The 18,838-nt window shown below is 48.7% G+C and overlaps 2 protein-coding genes across 2 annotated transcripts; both read left to right on the top strand.

Moving 5' to 3' along the window:
• Positions 1–1,577: 1,577 nt before the first annotated feature.
• LOC144114867 (luciferin 4-monooxygenase-like) lies at positions 1,578–12,818 on the top strand. Its single transcript, XM_077648871.1, has 8 exons — positions 1,578–1,685; positions 2,101–2,303; positions 2,783–2,954; positions 5,078–5,243; positions 5,409–5,509; positions 5,980–6,124; positions 7,269–7,526; positions 12,635–12,818. Exons 1-8 carry the CDS (start codon positions 1,578–1,580, stop codon positions 12,769–12,771), a joined length of 1,290 nt encoding a protein of 429 aa, XP_077504997.1. The 3' UTR covers positions 12,772–12,818.
• Positions 12,819–15,146: 2,328 nt separating this feature from the next.
• On the top strand, positions 15,147–18,624 carry LOC144093616 (uncharacterized). Its single transcript, XM_077627187.1, has 2 exons — positions 15,147–15,385; positions 18,220–18,624. Exons 1-2 carry the CDS (start codon positions 15,200–15,202, stop codon positions 18,370–18,372), a joined length of 339 nt encoding a protein of 112 aa, XP_077483313.1. The 5' UTR covers positions 15,147–15,199; the 3' UTR covers positions 18,373–18,624.
• Positions 18,625–18,838: the final 214 nt, after the last annotated feature.

The raw sequence follows: 18,838 nt of genomic DNA, 5'->3' as shown, positions 1-18,838 counted from the left end.
AGGCTTACAGTATGCTTAAATAAATAATAATAATAAATAAAAAACCAACAGCGGGCAGATTTGGTCAAGTGGTAGTAGAATGCCTGCCCTTTTCAAAAATCTAAAAAGAACATGAATAATTTTGTTTTCTTTGTCGTGTGTGCGCCTCTCAATATATTTTCTCGTTTAGGTTGTGTCGGAAAGTTTATTTTCGATACACGTTACTTGTGCCTGAAGCATCATTGTCAACTCATTCTTTCAAGGAGAGTTCCGAAAACAGATACAAGAAACGTGTCCCACCCTCATCTTTTGTGATGCTGCCACTTCGAACAAGTGCAAAGGAATGCTCGACCTTGTACCCTCAGTAAAGGTAAGACAGACAATATGGTGCACTAATTTATTACGAAGATAAGGTTCGCGCTTTTCGTGCTGATTCAGCGCAATACAGAAGAAAAATATGATGGTCGATCAGATCCAGCGTTCCGCGGATGGCAGTTGTTCTGATAGCGATAATTTGTTAATGTACATATATGCGTAATTGGCCATTCTCTCCGTTCATAGATATCTGCAAATATTCCTACCACTCCTGGTGAGTGGTGCAGCGGACAAGCGATGCGCCATTGCCCTTCAATGGCAGGTGCTGCCATCGGGGGGACTTGGGCTGCTTGGGTTGGGTTGCGACACAGGTTGCTCTTCCCGACTAGCCTGTCATGAGCAGCCTGCCGAAAAACCGGCTTCAGACGAACAGACAAACACACAACGGTAAATGCGTGGAGCGGCCGCCATAAGTGCCAGCGCACTAAAAAAAAACGACTTATTACTTGGCAAGTTGAAACAGATCAGTGCTGTGCAACGAATAACCAAGTACAGTGATAGCAATCGCAGAGCGCAGCCACAATTATTTAACGTATACGATAAACGAAAAGCGCAGTGACGCTACGGAAGCTTGCGGCAGACAAGGCGCTGTCAGCGCCTGTCAGCGTTAGCAGTCCCTTATATGTCTCAAGCTGTCATCGTATCTCTGAATATTTGTTTTCTGCCGTTACAAAATGAACTGACCAGCCCAAGAACGAGTATTGCTGAAGCCACTATTATTTTTTCGAACGCGTATAAAAAAACAACGCTGTTTTGAGGCCAGGCTTTACTGCATGATGGCTTATGCTACTGTTAAAAAAAGCAATAATTAAGAAAGTCTTTAAAAATTATCTACGATTATGCTTTCTCATTAATGCATTTGATCAGCGAAGTTGTTTCATTGCGACAGTATGCCTGCTGGCACAAAGTATTAAATACAAATATAGATGCACACTGGACTCTCGAAGGAATTCCAGTAACGTCCGGTGGTGTGACCCAAAACTCCATTCTTCTACATCCGGTGGACGGCCTGGGGGCAGTCCGCACCGGAGAAGGTGTTTCTGCCGGATAGCACGCAAAGAGGGGCAGATCCAAAATCAGTGTTTAGTGTCTGCCTCGCAGACAGGAGCGGGACAGAAGGGGCAGGAGTCGCCGAAAGGGGACTCCCCTCTGTCCCGCTCAGCGCAGCAGTTGCATGTGCTGCGCCATCCTGGCATCAATGCTGCCAACTTGGGAGCACGCAGATGAACCAATCAGATGCGTCGAGTAGTCACGTGACCTACGAGCGGGCAGTGCGTTCGAACGCGCTCCACGCCCTCCTCCTTTGGCCTTTCCTCCTCATCCTCTTGCAGGTAAAGCTAGCGCTCCCAAAGACAGGGAATGGGCGCTTAACAGCTGCGCTGAGCGACTGTAATGTATTGTCTTCACTCATTCGTTAACCTTTTGTTTTGTCTTCCGCCATGCGAGTGCGGTTAAAAGGGCACCCTGGTCACGTGCAATCAGAAATGATACCCGTAACGTCATGCATATTTTGAGACCACCTTATAAGGCTACGCGGACTGTTTCAAGGGCGATCTGCATGATATTGTTTGCGCAAAAAAACATCGGGAGATCTGCGTACAGTATACAATGCAAAGAGGTATGGAGTGGTCGCGCACAAAAAAAAAAAGAACAAGAACCAGCCTCTTATAAGTCGGCAGCTTCGGAGATGGGTGCGCTGCTCGGCTTAAGGCCTGACAGCCGCGGTCTGTCTACCCACCTCTACAGAATGTCATTATCTTCGGGGAGGCGGAAGGCTTGGTGAGCTTTTCGGAGCTGCTGCAGTCCGGCCAGACGGGAGAATTCTGTGTGCCGCGAGGAGCCGACCCCAACTCCATGATGGGTGCCTTTTACTCGAGCGGCACCACGGGCGTCGCCAAGCGGGTGGCCATCTCACACCGCCAATGGATCGCCCAACTGCTCTCTACCAGGTGCGTGCACACCGGTAGCCCTGGTCATTATCACGGTGAGAAGCCCACAAGCTGCGAGTCTCCCGTCGCCCTCTTTTCTGTCGCGGTAACAGGCTCAAGCTACACATGCGTTAATAAAGACGGGGCTTTCTCGACCGTTCTCACGCAGTTTGCGAGTTATTTCAGCACATGCATCCCCGCCGACGCGTCAACGCGATGTCTGCAGTCACTATAGAAGTCTTCTGGGCCGATGGCATACGCCGTCCTGTCGTTTGTACAATGAACTCGCGGCACACGTTGCGCTCTCTGAATGGTTGCCCACACGTGGGCTGCGACGAGAGGTTCATCTTTTTCTCACTTTCCCAGCCCTTGAAGGACGTGTTGGAAGCGAACGCCTGTTCGTCGCTCCAACGAGTGTTCTGTGACCTGCATTTGACATTCAAACTTTGCAGGCATCCGCTGGGGTATATTCACCGACACAAGGCGCTCGCTATACGCAGAGAGCTGGCAGCCAACCAGCTGGGACCAGATGACCTGGTGTTGTGCGCGGCCCCGTTGTCGCACATCAGTGGCCTCTGGCTGTGCTGCGGTTGCCTGGCGATGGGCGTCCCGCTCCTTCTGCTGCCTTCCTTCGACCAGGCCCTGCTGGTGCCGGCCGTTCGCAAGCACAGGGTGAAAGTCTTAAGCAAATGCTGCGAGGGCCAAAAGTCCGCGAGGAATCCTTTTCAAAACATAGATCGCGACTGAAATGAATCTCTTCGTGTTGGATACAGTCGCTTCGCTGCAGAAGCATGCCATGGTATCGAGAGAAAAAAAATACCCGTGCGCAGCCGCTGAACGATAACGTGGTTAATCCGACTATTAACTGAGGACTTGAAAAAGAAAACGTGGACATACGTCGTAACGCCGCTCTGTTGCTACCCGTAGGCGTCCCCGTGCGTTGTAGAGACGTCTGTGGACAACGCACAGCATCGCCCGTTGCGGACCATATCAGCGTTTACAAGCGCTCCTCGAAGGCGGGCTTGAAGGGCCTGCGGCCGCACTTCCGCTGTATGCGATTCACTGACACACAATGGTCGCTTTCTTCGAGAGTGTTGCTACGGTGAACAATCCAGTGAGATTCTTTGTTCGTCATTTTAAAAAAATACACGCCTTTCGATGCTATGCAGTACACAACAGTAATTAATACAGCTGATTTTGTTGCTGCGGCTGGAATGGTGTCATCTGGTTGTCTGGCCAGCGTGAAAACAAATAACATTGCACCAATAATAAATAATTTCCGTAAATCCATAGTAATACTTGAATTTCATTTAGTTAGTTTCGGTCTCTGCGTTTGGTCTTTACGTTTCGGTCACTCTGCGGTCTCTTTGCGTCATTTCAGTGACAGTTAAACTGGCCCAGAAACCTACAGTGTTGTTGATAGAGAAAAATCTGGCATCAACCAAGGGCTTTTAAAATGAAATCCTAATGTTTCGGGGTCAGATCGGTCCTTCTTCAGGGGCGACTAAATAATCAGCACCCAGCAGGCAGCAGACTTCGTGGTCACGTGACGGGGACCATCCATATCGCAGGCGGAAAGCAGAGATCCCAGGCGCCTACTGTTCAAGTTGCATTGTGTGTTCTGGATGAGCGGCGATTCGCTGATGATGATAGATTTTTATGGCGCAAGGACAGCTTGAGCGAAAGAGCGCCATGTCCCAAGTTATTTTCTTTACACAAGGATGGGGTCGACTGTCCATTCTCCGAACGTCGTTTTTGTGTTGTTGAAGTGTCCCGCCGATGTACTAGACGGTAGATACAGCGTAGAGAATCTTGTATACCACACCTTGCTGTTTCTCTTTGAGGAGGCGTTTTTGGGATAGCGCTGGTGTGAGAGGCAACTCTGGCATCAACCCTTGATTGGTGCCACGTTCATGTTCAAATTCAGCGTGGCTGCACAAGCCTAGTAGATGTCCAAGATCATACTCGTGAACACGAAGCGCATACACATGTGCACGTCTTTGCTCAGTTCCCAATAAAGTGATGTGCAACGCCCTGCTTTGCGTGAGACGGGACTGGGACGTGAGGGACAGGGAACCTGAAAAAGAATTAAGAAAGGGCAAAATATTATAGCGACCTTAAGTTCCAAGAAAAATGTTAGTTGAAAGAGCCTAAACCTTTTCAAGGATGTCAATATCTTAAAGATAGTGGAACAAAAATTTCAGAGCTTGAAGCTGCTGCGAAGAACAGTGAAAGGGATCCAGTATGCGCTTTTTTAGTGGCACAGGCGTTTGAATATGTGTTTCCGTAGCTTCTATTAACAGAAGGCTGGGTGAGTTAGCTTTATTTATTTATAAAATACTTCAGGTCCTTGCAATGTTTCCTATGTGCCATAAAACCCAACACAACAAACAAACAAACAAACAAACAAACCTTGCAATGTTTGTAAAACAGCGCAGAAAAACGAGGACGATACAAATGACGACGCGTTCGGACAAGAGCGTAAGGCGAAGGCAGCGGTTGCTTTCATCTTGAGTGCGGTTAGGCGGCATTTGCTTTACACACGGGTGGGCGCGGGTGAACTCGACCAAAATCGCGTCTTATAGGAGATGTAATTTTTCTGCTCGGGCTCTCTTACGTGCGGCAGACATTGCCACAGGGCGTCGCGGCGCCCAGCAAGAGGAGTACTCACTGTTTTTGAGCCTCTCATAGCCTGAGTCGCTTTGGGATGTTAAATCCCCATAAACCACTTTGTTTTTGAGTTGACTGTGGCCGTTCGTTTGTCGATAAGTGACGGCGACTAATTCTCGTTTCAGGTTACAACCATCATGATATATCCATCCTACCTGAAAAGTTTAATCGACAACGCGCCAACAGATGCTTTCGAAAGCGTCGACAAAGTGTTCATTGGTGGAAGCACTGCTCCCGCCGCGTTGCTAAAGGAGGCGCAAGTCAAGTTCAGCTTCAAGTTTATATCGCAAGGTGAGCCCTAAAGCTGACAATAATGCGGCGTACACTTGAGCAGAGTGTCCCAAGGAGATGTTATCTTCCTATGAATAGCAAGCGATAGCAAATAAAGAGCGTTCCATTGTGCAGCATTTATGTTGATAACCGGTTTGTAACACGTGTTTTCCGTTTCGCATAAAGGATACGGCCTTACGGAAACGTGCGGCAGCGTCACGTCTACGGGTCTGAAGGACTGCGGCTTCGGCAGCGTTGGCAAACCGGTTCCAATGGTGCAAGTTAAAGTAAGGCCATTCAGCTAACGAGAACTCATAAAGAACTCATGCACACATGTAGGTGTGCATGAGTTCTTTATGAGTTCTCGTTAGCTATGCAGCATGATCTGCCCTTACTTCATCCCTCTTTCCATTTCCCCGTGGAAGGTGTCCGACCGGAACACTCTTCCGGTTAATCTGCCCGCCTTTTCCCTTCCTTTCTATCTTTTTTGTAACAATGGAATGAATTTTGTATAACCGAGCTGCAGTGGAGTGTCACGCCCACCGCTTAGTTTTGCTTTGGCATGTGTGCCTGAGCGACCGGAGGTAGCAAGGTTGTGGCTAAAATACCCAACACCAGCCGAGCACGAAGTTTTGTAATACACCGAGGTTTTTAACGATTGGCGAGACTCCTTCTAGACGATATCCCTCAAAAAGTGCTCGTGCGCCTTTCCGAGCTGGGACCTCACTGGGGGCTTATTTCTTTCTTGCACGCAAAGGTGGTCGACTCCAAGACGGGCAGGAAGCTTGGTCCGGGAGAGAAAGGCGAAATATGCGTCAAGGCGCCGTTCACTTTCATGGGCTATGTGAACAAGGCACGGGAGACGGCAGAGGTGTACGACGACGAAGGCTTCGTTCAAACTGGTACTGACCAAATGATAGTAGCTGGCAGTCATGGAATGGGGTTTCAACCTTTTCACGAACAATATTCTTGGACAAAAATTGTGTATATTGGGAAACTAAGATATGGGTATAGAAATACTTAAGGCAATACTCCACTCTTCCGATATGTAACAAAATCTTCATTTTATAGTGTTTCCATCACTCGCATCGAGCAGTTAAGGCTGCTATAGAAAACCAAAGGGCAACGCTTTTGACGATAGCAAAAACATTAATAGCAAAAACAAATGCAAGCCTGCCGACGAGAGATCTGCAGATATATTGATTGTTATAGTGCAATCTTACAATGCATGAAAGAATTGCGTTCATAAACCATTTCCCTTTCAAAATTTCTTTTGTCCAAAATTGTTGGGCATGGAACGCTTCTAGCCTACGATATAGTATGTGCTGGCTATATACATAATAGACTGCAGTGTCCTTTTTTTGTGCGTGTGCCGGATATAACAGCAAATTTCTTTTTTTTACGTTCAAAAGCTCTCAAAAGGCGCACTGCTCGGCAAACAAAGCGATGGCAGGCTGCAGACGTCAGGTTCTCAAGACAGCGTTTACAGACGACCAGCTACAGTCTGATTTCTCTTTTGTGTGCAGCACAGCGTTCCAGCGCTCTGCAATGTGCTTAAGTGCACTTTACTTAAGCTGCACTTCGGGCTATGAGGGACGCCGTGGTGAAGCGCTCCGGATTAATTTCGACCACCCTCAGTCTGAACACACAGGCGTTTTTTTTTAAATTATTATTCGCCTGCATTGAAACGGGGACACATGGCCGGATTAGAACCCGCTACCTGGCACGCCGAATAGCAGAATGCTGTAGCCACTGGGCCACCGCGGCGGCTCGTTCCGAAATAGGACGGCAGATGCAATAAGAGAAACATGAAAACACCAGAAGGGCGAAAATACAATGAATAAGAGATTTTTCGGCCAACTTTCAACGAGAGGTGTGAGTGCACATCTCTTGTGTGCGCACGCACAGCAATGTCCGCTCAAGGATCGCGTCCATGGAGCGAAGCTTTTCTTTTCTTCTCTGAGAACCGCCGATAATTGTAGCCAGGGCTCAGCGCGGGCGGCCAGGGGGCCCTACAGTGCGTGCAGTGGCCGGGCTGTGTTGCAGGCGACGTGGGTTTCTACGACGAGCGAGGAGACCTGTACGTGACGGGCCGCCTCAAGGAGCTCATCAAGTGCATGGACCTGCAGATCGAGCCGGCTGAGATCGAGCGGCTGCTGCTGCAGGACCCGGCCGTGTGTGAGGCGCTCGTTGCCGGCGTGCCGCACGAGCAGTTCGGCGAAGCCGTGCGGGCCTTCGTCGTGCTGAGCCAAGGCCGGGCCCCTGACGAGGACACCAGGGAGAGGCTGCGACGAACGGTGGCTGGTGCGGACTGGGGCGAGGGAGGGCGCGCACGTGTATTTTGTGCGCACGTGCGCATGTGCAATTCCACGCGGGATGGCCTCCCCAACGATTGCTTCTCGTCACACTTGTACAAGCATTGCTTAAAGCAGCTAACCAGTTTTTACGCAGGAAAACTCAGATCCCGGGACCCCTTTGACGCCCTCTGGTCGCGCTCGTCATTACGGTGCAGGAGAAAGTCCTCTCCTGGTCGCATTACCGCTTGGCTAGTTCAACTGTTCAGTTTAGTCGCATCCGCTTCATTTGCAAAAACAGCGATGATGGCGTTCCTGCAACTTGTGCTCTCTGCACAGTCACGCTCACCATGCGCGTCGGGCGTGTTTTGGTAAAGTTCGTTGAGCAGCGTTTGCGCCTCCCAGTGCGACCAATGTGGATAAAAGAGAATGAACACGGGCTTGCTGGCTGCAGAGGTCAACGTTAATCCATATTGTAGTCTCGTTAACAGATGAGTTGCGGCGGCCGCATTCCTTGACGGAACACAAACACCATCTGTGTGCTTACTCGTTGTATCGAGCTTGCCGCTTTGGTGTCAAGTACAGTCATGGGAAATATGAGAGCGAACAAAGTTTGAGCATCCGTTTATTGATTACTCCATTATTATGTGGGACAACCACGATTATTTCTATTTTTAAGTAGCTTTTCTCTTGGAGTATAATATGAAAAAGTCATTCTCAAATTTATTAAATAACCAGAAAATTTCACAATTTTGTGCAAAAAGCTTTTTCTCTCATATTACTCATGACTGTACACGACGAAAACGCGCCAATAAGAAAGCGTTTGATACTGAGGTTGAACAAGCAAATGCTTTCGGGTTGTGCAAAAAAAGAGAATCCAACCCTGGCAAAATGATTTTCAACTTCGCGTTCATCCCATACCTTCCCTTCCGACTTCGGGTAGGTGGGTAACAAATTTATTGTGGGAGAATCTAGAAAGGGGCTTTCTGCACCGTTAACCGCAAGCTTTCTTCACTGCACTAAGAACACGTAACAGGTGAAACAAACTTGCAGGTAATCAGTGCGCACAAGAAAACGAAAGGTTAATCACGAGGTTGGAAGGTGGGGATGGAGAATGTAGCCTTATGAATGAAATGCTTACGTGTGTACGACAATAACGGCACAGTCTGAATCCAGGCTGCAATAATTTCACTCATCGTGCAGTCGTCGGTGGAATGTGTCACAGCCGCGTGAACCCTATGTCATCTTTCATCTCCCACACGCACACGCACATGCACTACGTCTTCTCTCTTCGGCCGATGCTGATTTACTCTGTCCCTCAGCATGACTTGCATTACGTGACGTTGTCTATGCTCCATTCAGGAAGTAGTGCCAGGCTGACGCTGTTGAAATGTTTTAAGGCGTAAGCCTTTCTTGGCTCATGATTGGCGTGGACGGAAATTGCAAACGGAAGTTGTACGCACGAACTGTCAATCATAAGTTGTTTGGTAATTAAAAAAAATGTAAAAGTTGATTAAGCAACGTATATGTAATGAAATAAAAAAACAGAAATTAAAACAAAATACCAAAATAAATAAAAATATATACACAAAATGTTAAAAACAAAACTATGTTGAATAAAGAATAAAAATAATAAAAAGAAATAAAAATAAAACAGGAAAAAGAGCAAAAATTACAGAAACTAAATTAAAATGAAAAATTGAGGGAGAAAGGACAGAGAAAGGCTTTCGAATTTGCGCTCACAAGCAGTCTTGAGTGCAATCCTGTAACTTTGTACTTGACTGTTCCTCGAAACAGCGTGGTTCCCTGCAGTGTACTCCCATGTTTGGTGCTGTGAATCCGGCGCATCCTTTTCCAATAAAGTGCGAACCGCAATGTGGTCACCGCCGATGTGTTGCAAGCCATACCGAGCGCGACTGCACCTACCTAGGCCTATGTCATATTCGTTTTCGAGAAACTAGATGGTGGTGTTGCACAGGCCAGCCTATTATACTCCGCAGTCGCCCCTGTCTACTACATTTGCTCATTTCATTTTCCTCCTCCTCATCTACATACTTCTTCGTCCGTATTCTGTCGATTTGCCTCTGAGTAATATGAAAAAGACAGGCCTTTTTGGTGTCTTTTCTTTTACGCTTTTTGTTAGATTGGCAGACATGAACTAAAATTATCTGGAATCCAACTTTCTTCACTTTGTCACGTGCAGTTTACTAACGGCTATTTTGGCGACACGCACGCACGCACGCACGCACGCACGCACGCACACACACACACACACACACACACACACACACACACACACACACACACACACACACACACACACACACACACACACACACACACACACACACACACACACACACACACACACACACACACACACACACACACACACACACACACACACACACACACACACACACACACACACACACACACACACACACACACACGCACGCACGCACGCGCGCGCGCGCACACACACAAAGTAGGCAACAAGTGCATCGACAACTAATTCTAAGTAGAGACATCGTATAGTGTTCAATAAATGGCACCATATAAAAATTTCCTCACGTTCCACATTTCTGTTGGATTTTCGACTCTCTCCTTTGAAGCCGCCCACGAAAGAATTAATAATTGGTTGAGGCTTAACACTGAAATATTAAAAGTCAGCTGAGATTTGCGTATTAGAGGCGCGATAGAACTTGCGCAAACAGGAAACTTCGTCAGCAGCAATTTTCAACTTTCCCAGTCGACAAAGTTTTCTTTTACAGTTGATGCTTATAGGGGCACTGAAACACTTTTTGAAAAGAGTACATAAAGATAAAATAATACACTTTTTGATGCAGCAAAGAACTCACAATCGTGCGCAGAAGTTGGCGAGCCCTTTCCGTAGGCTTTTTCATACTCGCGCCCTCCTCCATTTGACGCCCCTGCGTGTGTCGGTCAAGAGATGGCTATAGATTCTTTCAGACGTCACGCAGGTGCCATGGCCGCTGCCAGTCAGCCGCATCACTCCGGCGAGTCAGGAAGCTCCGTCCCCCGGGGAATTTCCGCTCCCGCCGGCAGCCGGCGGCGTGGCCGAGTGGGTAGGGCGGCGGATGAGCGCCAACCTTTCGTGCAAACAGTGAGCGAAGGAAAGGCGCGAAGACGCTGAAATTCAAATTTTGCTACAGATACCTCAGCTTCTAACAAAAGCAATAAATAAGTCTCGCTGGAGGATATCCGTGAAGCGGCGCTCTTTAACATTTCAGGCATACCGCTACTTAAGTGACAGCCCATTTAGGACAAAGGCGGCTCTGTGCGCCATTCATATATGGACTGCATTTTTCATAAATTCCGAGGCTTCCATGCCCGTAGACGGAGGGCACTAGGCTACAGGATGGCGCTGTCATTGCTTCTGCTTCAAGCTAATTAAGCAGTTCGAAGAGTAGTTTAACGCGATAGCGTTAGCGCGGACGTTCGGAGAAAAAACCGTGCACGTTGTCACACTAATTCAGGATTGGTCGGCAGTGGTCGTGACGTCACACCGCAATCAACCAATGAGAGGGAGACGCCGCTCACCAGATGTCAAGGTGGATGGCGGATGAGCTCGGTGGCAGCTGCGCAGCAGTCAGAGCGTGGGGAAAGTTTCCACTGTTCTGTGGTAGGTACCTGCGTCGAGTCATGTAACAAGGTGCGTGACGTGGCTGTGGGGGTACAGTAGCGGCGAAGGAGCGCGTCTCAGTCGTGCCAGCAGTCTGATTGTGCAAAAAGAAAGGGGCTCCAAGACGGATGTGTGCGTTGCGTAATGGTGCTTGTGAAGTTGTGGGGGAGGGCTAAGTGACTTCTAACGCCATCGCGTTCGGCTTCCTAAGGGTTGGTTAGGAGTTCGCAGTTTTCTCATTTCGCTGTCGGGGGCGCTCGGAAAGGGGTGCCGCAGCCGCCTCCTACGAACGGCGCGTGGGCGCACTTGCGATAACGAGGCTGGGGTTCGGCACATGCGCTTTGCGCTCCTCTAGGCTTAAGCCGTGGTGCCGCAGTTTTGAGATCAGCAGAGTAGAGCCTGTGGCATCGACTGGCAAAGATTTTTGGTTGCTTGTATAATGTCCTCAACAGACCCTCACAATAAAGCTATACTTCGTATCACCACTGGCTCTCACAGAAATGGACGCTGCAGCTGGCGCCAGCTAATCAGAGGCAGAATTAGTAAAGCTATCCGCCTGTTAGACCGGCAGATCGTTGATCAGTGTTTTGTACGCCGTACGCGGAAGCGGCGGGCGCAGACCCATCGTGAACCGGTCTTGTGTGCGAGGTGCTTCGATTTTGTCGCGCGAGTTGTATGCCACTTCAGTGGCAACAAATTGCGCTCTCGAATGAATATAATTCTTTAGCTTCCGCAGCCGTGGTCGCTATGTGGAACGCCCTTGCTGAGCAATTATGCGACACGTGTTCTGAAAGCTGGCAAAACCAAGCTGCGACCAAACATAGCTCGGTAGTTGTCAGCAGCAGGTCTCTCGTGGGGCAGCGCAATATCGTATGTTGCGAGGACACTGGGAGCTCATTATCGGTCTCTTCTAGACTTTGTCAATTCCGCAAGCCTTCTTTCCACACGTATGATTCATTCTGTTTGTTCCCATAAGCAATTATAAATGTACTAAAGAAAAAAAACAGATGTTAGTGAGCTGACGCGGAGCCTCGTTAGCAAGAGCGTGACGACGTGCCTTCCTTATTAACCGGCTACTTTACTGCTGCTCGTGTCATGTTATGGTTCCTCCATGCTATTAACTGCAGACAGCAGGAGCAAAACTCCTCCTCGCTCTCTCGAAACCGGCGAGCGGCAGCGACCTCACCCGGTACGGTCAAGGGTGCGGTGGCCTCGGAGCATTTCACATATACACAGTAAACCTCCCACTGCCTGCTTGCACTGTTTCCCCCTTACAGTTTGTTCACAGAGCACGCTGTGCTGGCAATGCCTCTAGAGTGTAGGTGCTGTCATGGCTGCCAGAGGCTGCCTTGTAGAAGCAGAAGAGCAATAAGGAACGTTGAACAGCTCGTTTCTTGACGTGGAAGTTTTTCTTGTGGCTATCTAATTGTTGTTTCATTCTGTTTCTTTCTCTCTTGTTAACCCCTTGGCAGAGGCGCTACCCAACCACGAACACCTGCACGGAGGAGTTGAGTTCGTGGACCACATTCCAAAGTCCGAGACGGGCAAGAGCATCCGCGCGGTCCTCAGGGACGCGTACCTGCAGAGGCAGGTTTCCATCAGGCAGTGAATTATCCCAAGCCCGTGCTGGTTCAGCATACTTTTTTTTTTCAAATAAACGTGACCGATATTCCAAGCGGAACATTTTGGGGCTGTTTTTATTTTGCTCCAAATGATACAAAAAAAAAAACAGTGAGCGTTATAGGCAGCGTGTTCATACAAAATTTTAATTATGTTTCCGTCACACGGCTTCACTCCAGCGGCCAAATTACGCAACGCTCTCAATCTGAAGACAACACTCTCAGTCTGAAGATAGAGCTTTCAGTAATTCGGCAGAGTCATGCGCGCACCTAGGGTCACGAAAGAATATGCGTGAGCACGGACACAGGACCTGGGCGCTTCTTTACAGACTTAAGCCATCAAGAAGTGGGGGCAATTAGTACCGCTACCTTGACGCAAATGATCGCCGTTTCCATAATAAGCTTTCCTCAATATCACACAAGGAAATGATGACTGCAAGTGCATGCGTTAGGAAAATAAAAGCTTCGTTTAAGAGGGCGTAGAAATGGGGCAAGAAAAGGTGGAAACTGCTGCATGCCCAAGTTGTGCACTATACACCGTCTTGTTGGCAATTTCCACTGCAGCAGCGTGACTGCGTCTGCCAATGAGAACTGCGGCGACATGCGCGCGATGGAGACATGAATATAGGTGCTGTACTCAGTTATCGTAGCCGTATTTCACATTTAGCTTCAAATTCAATGCTTCCGCTTTAGGACACGCCGGAGAATAGTAGCTGGTTAGCATGGATGTAAGAGCACGTTTGCGTGGTTTCACAAAACCGAAAAAAAAAAAAAATCCGCCGTAATATTTTTACGAACTACAAGCTTGGTTCACTGCAGCAACTTTTGCGCAAGGTGAAGAAACCTTTCAGGCAGCGATCACGCAGAAAATGACGGTTGAGTCCGCTGTTTCAATCGAACAAATCGCGCAACAAAGCTCGTACTTCGGGCATTTTAAACTTCCTGAATACATTAAATGGCAGCCGGTGCTTGACAAGTCATTGCTAGCAGCACATCCAGACATGGCAGCAATGATAGTACATCAGCATCATCATCAGCCTGACTACGCCCACTGCAGGGCAAAAACCTCTCCCATGTTTTTTTCCAATTAACCCTGTCCTTTGCCAGCTGCGGCCACCGTATCCCCGCAAACATCTACATCTCATGCGCTCACCTAACTTTATACTGCCCCCTGCTACGCCTCCCTTCCCTCGGAATCCACTCTGTTACCATTAAGGACCAGCAGTCATCTTGCCTTCGCATTGCATGCCCTGCCCAAGCCCATTTCCTCTTTATTTCGACTAATTAACCCGTGTTTGATCCCTGACTCATTCTACCCTCTTCCTGTCTCTTATCATTACACCTATCAATTTTTTTTTCTGTTTTGATATCACGTCTCTGAAGCTTGCTCCGAGGCTCACTCGAGTCTCTAAGCGAGAGGGAGTTTCAACTTACAAAAAATCCGTGACCTGAAACAGCTTACCTGCAGCGTACGCCCATCTCGTCTTTTCTTGTGGCCACCCAAGTTACTCTGTACAAGCGTTTGCTTTTGCGTGTGCATATGTGTTTTTGTAGCCCTTAGAATGTTTGTTCAAGGTATATCAACTTTCAGCCTGCATTAAATTTTTCTTCTTTTTTTCAGATTTCTCAGAACTAGAGAAAAAAAGTGGCCATCATTATATGCTGATGCCGTAGTGCTACATACATTGTATATTGAATGGCACATACATATGCGTCTGCTGTTTGTATTCATTTAAATGTAAAGAGCACAGCTAGTAAGCTGAAATGACTTCTGTATGGCGCTGCTAAGTGCTCTTTTATGTGCAGGATCGGGTGACTTTTTTAATTCATATTTTCTTTGTGTGTAAAATGCTAGGACATTTCATCTAAACTGGTAAGTGCAGGACGGCCGAGCCAGCACGCAATCACACGAATGAGCAGGTGTATTACACCACCGGTAACGTAAATATATACCTGAAATTTGTCACATATGTTCTCTTAGATACCTGAGGGCTGCATGAAAAAGGAGGAATAATTTTTTTGAACCAGAGCCGAGAAATCGAGCACTAACCTTTTTGGGATTTCCGTGGGACGCACAACTTTTTGGACTCTGCTAGTTGTCGGAATGTTTTTTAGATGTATTTGGGAAAATGAGCACTTCCTGGGGAGATTGCAAACGTCCCGAAGAGTCATTTTTGGGAGATTTTGAGGAGGTTTTGTGTTGGTTGGGATATTGTTTCTTGAGTTCAGCGTTCCCTTCCTCCAGCCCGTTCAGCTGACAACAGCACCTGTTGTTGCCTGCATCTGAAGCGACGGCTGTTGTTGCAAATGTAATTACCACGGCCGGGATGTCTTCATCCTCTTCCCAATGTACGCCTGCTCGGGCGAGGCCACGCGGCGCGCGATGCACCCGCGCAGAACCGCTGGGCTGGTGGCGCCATGGAGCCCATCTTCGCCTCAGGCGGCGTACACATGAGTGCCAACGGCGGGGCCCTCAGCGAGGCGACCAGCGCTACCTACGCTGCTGCGCAGTCCGTCAACATCAGCTCCTGGGGCAACGTGATAGCGGCGAACGCCAGCAGAGCCCGCAAGCTGGCCCGGAGAGACGACCTCGCAGCGGCCAAGGTTAGACATCACCCCATTGCGCCGCCTGGATGAGGCCTCGCGCGCCTCCGAGCCTGCACTCGGAGCGGCCGGACGGGAAGGGCCTTTAATTGCCTTTCGTTTCCTTAAATGCGCCTCATCATTCCCTAGTTCTGATGATAAATTCTACACGAGCAGCACTAAGAGGAGCCCGTGTTCCGCCATTGGCAAGGTCAGGATAGTGTTCACAGACGCACTCGCAATACCGGGAGCTACAGGCAGCGACAGAGCTAGGTGCCTGAAGCACTGCGTACTCTAGCCGGGCGAGTACGTGCCACATGCGTACTCACCTGCGTGCTCATGCGCGATCCTTTTCGTCGGCTGCATTCCGCAACGTTCTGCTGACCCCATGTCCTTATGGCTGGCACCCAGGTCTGCTTAGAGAGGAGCCGATACGCGGACGACTATGAGGCTTCAGGAGCAGTGCTGTGCGCGCACACAAGGCGCCTACTCTTGCCATTGCCACAAAAGGGCACACACTGTCAGGGTGATATTGCAAATAAAGTTGTGAGAGCACCGATGGGAAATAATTTTATTCCACAATAACACGGAGTCAAACTCGAAATAAACGCTAAATTGAGCCAGTGGGGTACACAGCACTAACAGGCCCTTTTTTTTCTGGTATCGCAAGCAGGACAAAGCAGTGGCAGCAGACGGTGCTGTTAAAATGTGAAACCGCCTGTTCTGTATTTCAGCGTGCGATAAGGAACAGTTCGACCTTTAGTGAATGATTGGCGAACGGTGGAATGCAAGGAAATAGAAAAATTTGCACATCTGGGAAGTTTATGAAGGGACCAATAATTGGTCTTTCAAGGACTCTATTTTTTTTCGAGCAGCACGAAGCTTAGGTACCAGCATGCTCGATCCCGTTGTGGTTCATTACAAATGCTATAAAAATGTTACGAATAATTTTTCGGCTTGTGGATGCATTCGTTTCTGTGTATTCGGATACTGCAAAAACTGCAGTACGCTGCATTGACGGAGCGTTCGAACGCCAGCAACTATTTTTTGCAAGTCATCGTTGTCATGTGACACTTATCACATGACCTTTGGATGGCCTCGGCAACTTTTCATCCCGTGACCTTTGGATGACGTCGGCAACTTTTTCTGCAAGTTACCGACGAATGATCGAATAACATTAATACCTGATGCCATTAATCGACTGCTACAAAGGAACAAACGTCATTAGGTTCGAATGACAGTCGTCATCCAATGAGTTTGGGGAACTCATTCGCATTCGATGTCGAACCGAATGTGTACACATTATATGCGCAGCAGAAACAAGCAACGCGAAAAAATAGTGTGCACACTGTCAAAGTAAAAATTGTATTTATTTAGTTCTAAAAAAATTTTAGCTTTGGTGCGAACTTCTTCACACTTGAAGCTGTCGTGGATAGCTGTTACTCTCGGTCCCAGCAGCAGCAAAAGGCAGCGGCCGAGCGTGAAGCAGCGCCTTCCCCGCGACCGCCGATCATTTTGGGTTGCGTGTTTCGTGCTGGTTGGCGTCCCATGTTCGTTTAGCTCGGAAGTATTTAAAAATGTAACTGAGCACTTCACCTTTTAGAAGTCATTTCCACGCTCCGCGCGTCACCGCGCGCCGCCGTGTCAGCCATTTTGTTTGTTTTAAAAAATTGAAAATTGGTTTTTTGGGGAAAGGAAATGGCGGAGTACCTGTCTCACATATCGGCGGACACCTGAACCGCGCCGTAAGGGAAGGGATAAAGGAGGGAGTGAAATAAAAAAGAAAGAAAGAGGTGCCGTAGTGGAGGGCTCCGGAATAATTTCGACCACCTGGGGATCCTGAACGTGCACTGACATCGCGCAGCACACGGGCGCCTTAGCGTTTCGCCTCCATCGAAAGGCATCCGCCGCGGTCAGGTTCGAACACGGGAACTCCGGATCGTTAGCCGAGCGCCCTAACCACTGAGCCACCGCGGCGGTTTTTGTTTGTTTTGAGCTTATAATATTGCACAGAAATGTTCTCACCCGCTTTTAAAACACTACACAACAACTTCAAACATATTTTATGTGCGTTTATGTGTTTGAATTGTACTTTTTTTTCCCTCATCGTCACTGCCATAATTTTTGAATGACATTACTTTTGACCGTGTAGCACCGAAAGAGACCGAATGAGATTAAATTTTCTAGTGTGGCAGGGGTATTACATCGATCAGTACACATTCCCTACGCACTTTACCGCCGCACACATCACAATGCGTTTATTTTATATCCCACTAATTTCATACAGCCGGTTCATCTCTATGGCGTATGCGATTGCGTTCACGCCTGACACACAGAGGGTCTGGGTTCGAGCCCCAGCGTAAGGGAAGGGATAAAGGAGGGAGTGAAAGGGAGGAAGAAGGAGGTGCCGTAGTGGAGGGCTCCAAAATAATTTCGATCACCTGGGGATCTTTAAAGTGCACTGACATCGCACAGCACACGGGCGCCTTAGCGTTTTGCCTCCATAAAAACGCAGCCGCCGCGGTCGGGTTCAAGTATTTCTTATGAGTGGCGGTCCTGTACACGCCACTCATAAGAAATGCTTTCGCATTAGCAATCGATTAGTAGGGATGCGATCACACACTGCGAAAGGTGACAATTTAAACCATAAACAAATGCGACCCTAGACCAAAAAAAAACAATTTTTGTTGAACTTTGTGAACCAGCCGCGGTTGCTCAGTGGTTAGGGCGCTCGGCTACTGATCCGGAGTTCCCGGGCTCGAACCCGACCGCGGCGGCTACGTTTCGATGGAGGCGAAACGCTTTGAACGGAACAGTAATTTGCGGAAGTTAAACAAGCTGCGCGCTGTACACAGGTAGTGGGCATCTGGCTTGGCTGTTTCCTGATCATCTTCCTGGTGGTGGGCATTCCGAACTACATCCAGAAGAAGATGCGCGAGGCGCAAGAGAACAGTGACCGGCTGTTCGAGCGGCGGCTGTCCTTGGGCCACCTCCGAGGCCCTGAGTGACACGGCGGCGTTTTTGGCCAGTGCTGGCCGCATCAGCCACAGCTGCGCGGCCAGATTGCAACACGTTATGCCCGCCAGTCGCTGTCCGCAAGCAGGAATGCATCAACGACCCGGCTGCGCTATCGGGAGCCAGGTTTAGGCGACGCGCCAGCGAGGAACTAACCGCTACGACGGCGGGCCACTGGGCATAACGAATTGTGCACGGAGCGATATCGCCGCATCCGCATGACAAGCGAACTAGAAAGAAATAAAAGGGAAACGCCTTGCCCGTTCGTTAAATGAAGTTTCGTTTTTCCTTTCTTTTACACCAAGAGAGAGAGAGAGAGAGAATAACCTCATTTGCTCAAAATCATGTTGATTCGAAGCTTGCTTTGGTTGGGTCCACTATTGTCCAGGGCCCCTGTGACGTCAGCTGCCTTGTGGGCCCTGTCGACCAGCCAAGGCTGACTTTCCAGATCCCTGCTGG

Source organism: Amblyomma americanum, chromosome 1 (genome assembly GCF_052857255.1).
Source record: "Amblyomma americanum isolate KBUSLIRL-KWMA chromosome 1, ASM5285725v1, whole genome shotgun sequence".
Taxonomy (NCBI): domain Eukaryota; kingdom Metazoa; phylum Arthropoda; class Arachnida; order Ixodida; family Ixodidae; genus Amblyomma; species Amblyomma americanum.
The sequence above is the reverse complement of the archived record's forward strand: the minus strand, read 5'-3'. Positions and strand labels throughout refer to the sequence as shown.

What these genes read in the sequence shown, in the direction of transcription:
- LOC144093616 (XM_077627187.1), top strand. Translation starts at nt 15,200, where the DNA reads ATGGAGCCCATCTTCGCCTCAGGCGGCGTACACATGAGTGCCAACGGC. An exon ending in ACGACCTCGCAGCGGCCAAG is followed by an intron (nt 15,386 to 18,219) that starts GTTAGACATCAC and finishes CGCTGTACACAG; the next exon opens with GTAGTGGGCATCTGGCTTGG.
- LOC144114867 (XM_077648871.1), top strand. Translation starts at nt 1,578, where the DNA reads ATGAACCAATCAGATGCGTCGAGTAGTCACGTGACCTACGAGCGGGCA. An exon ending in GCCCAACTGCTCTCTACCAG is followed by an intron (nt 2,304 to 2,782) that starts GTGCGTGCACAC and finishes CGCTATACGCAG; the next exon opens with AGAGCTGGCAGCCAACCAGC. An exon ending in GCTGCGACGAACGGTGGCTG is followed by an intron (nt 7,527 to 12,634) that starts GTGCGGACTGGG and finishes ACCCCTTGGCAG; the next exon opens with AGGCGCTACCCAACCACGAA.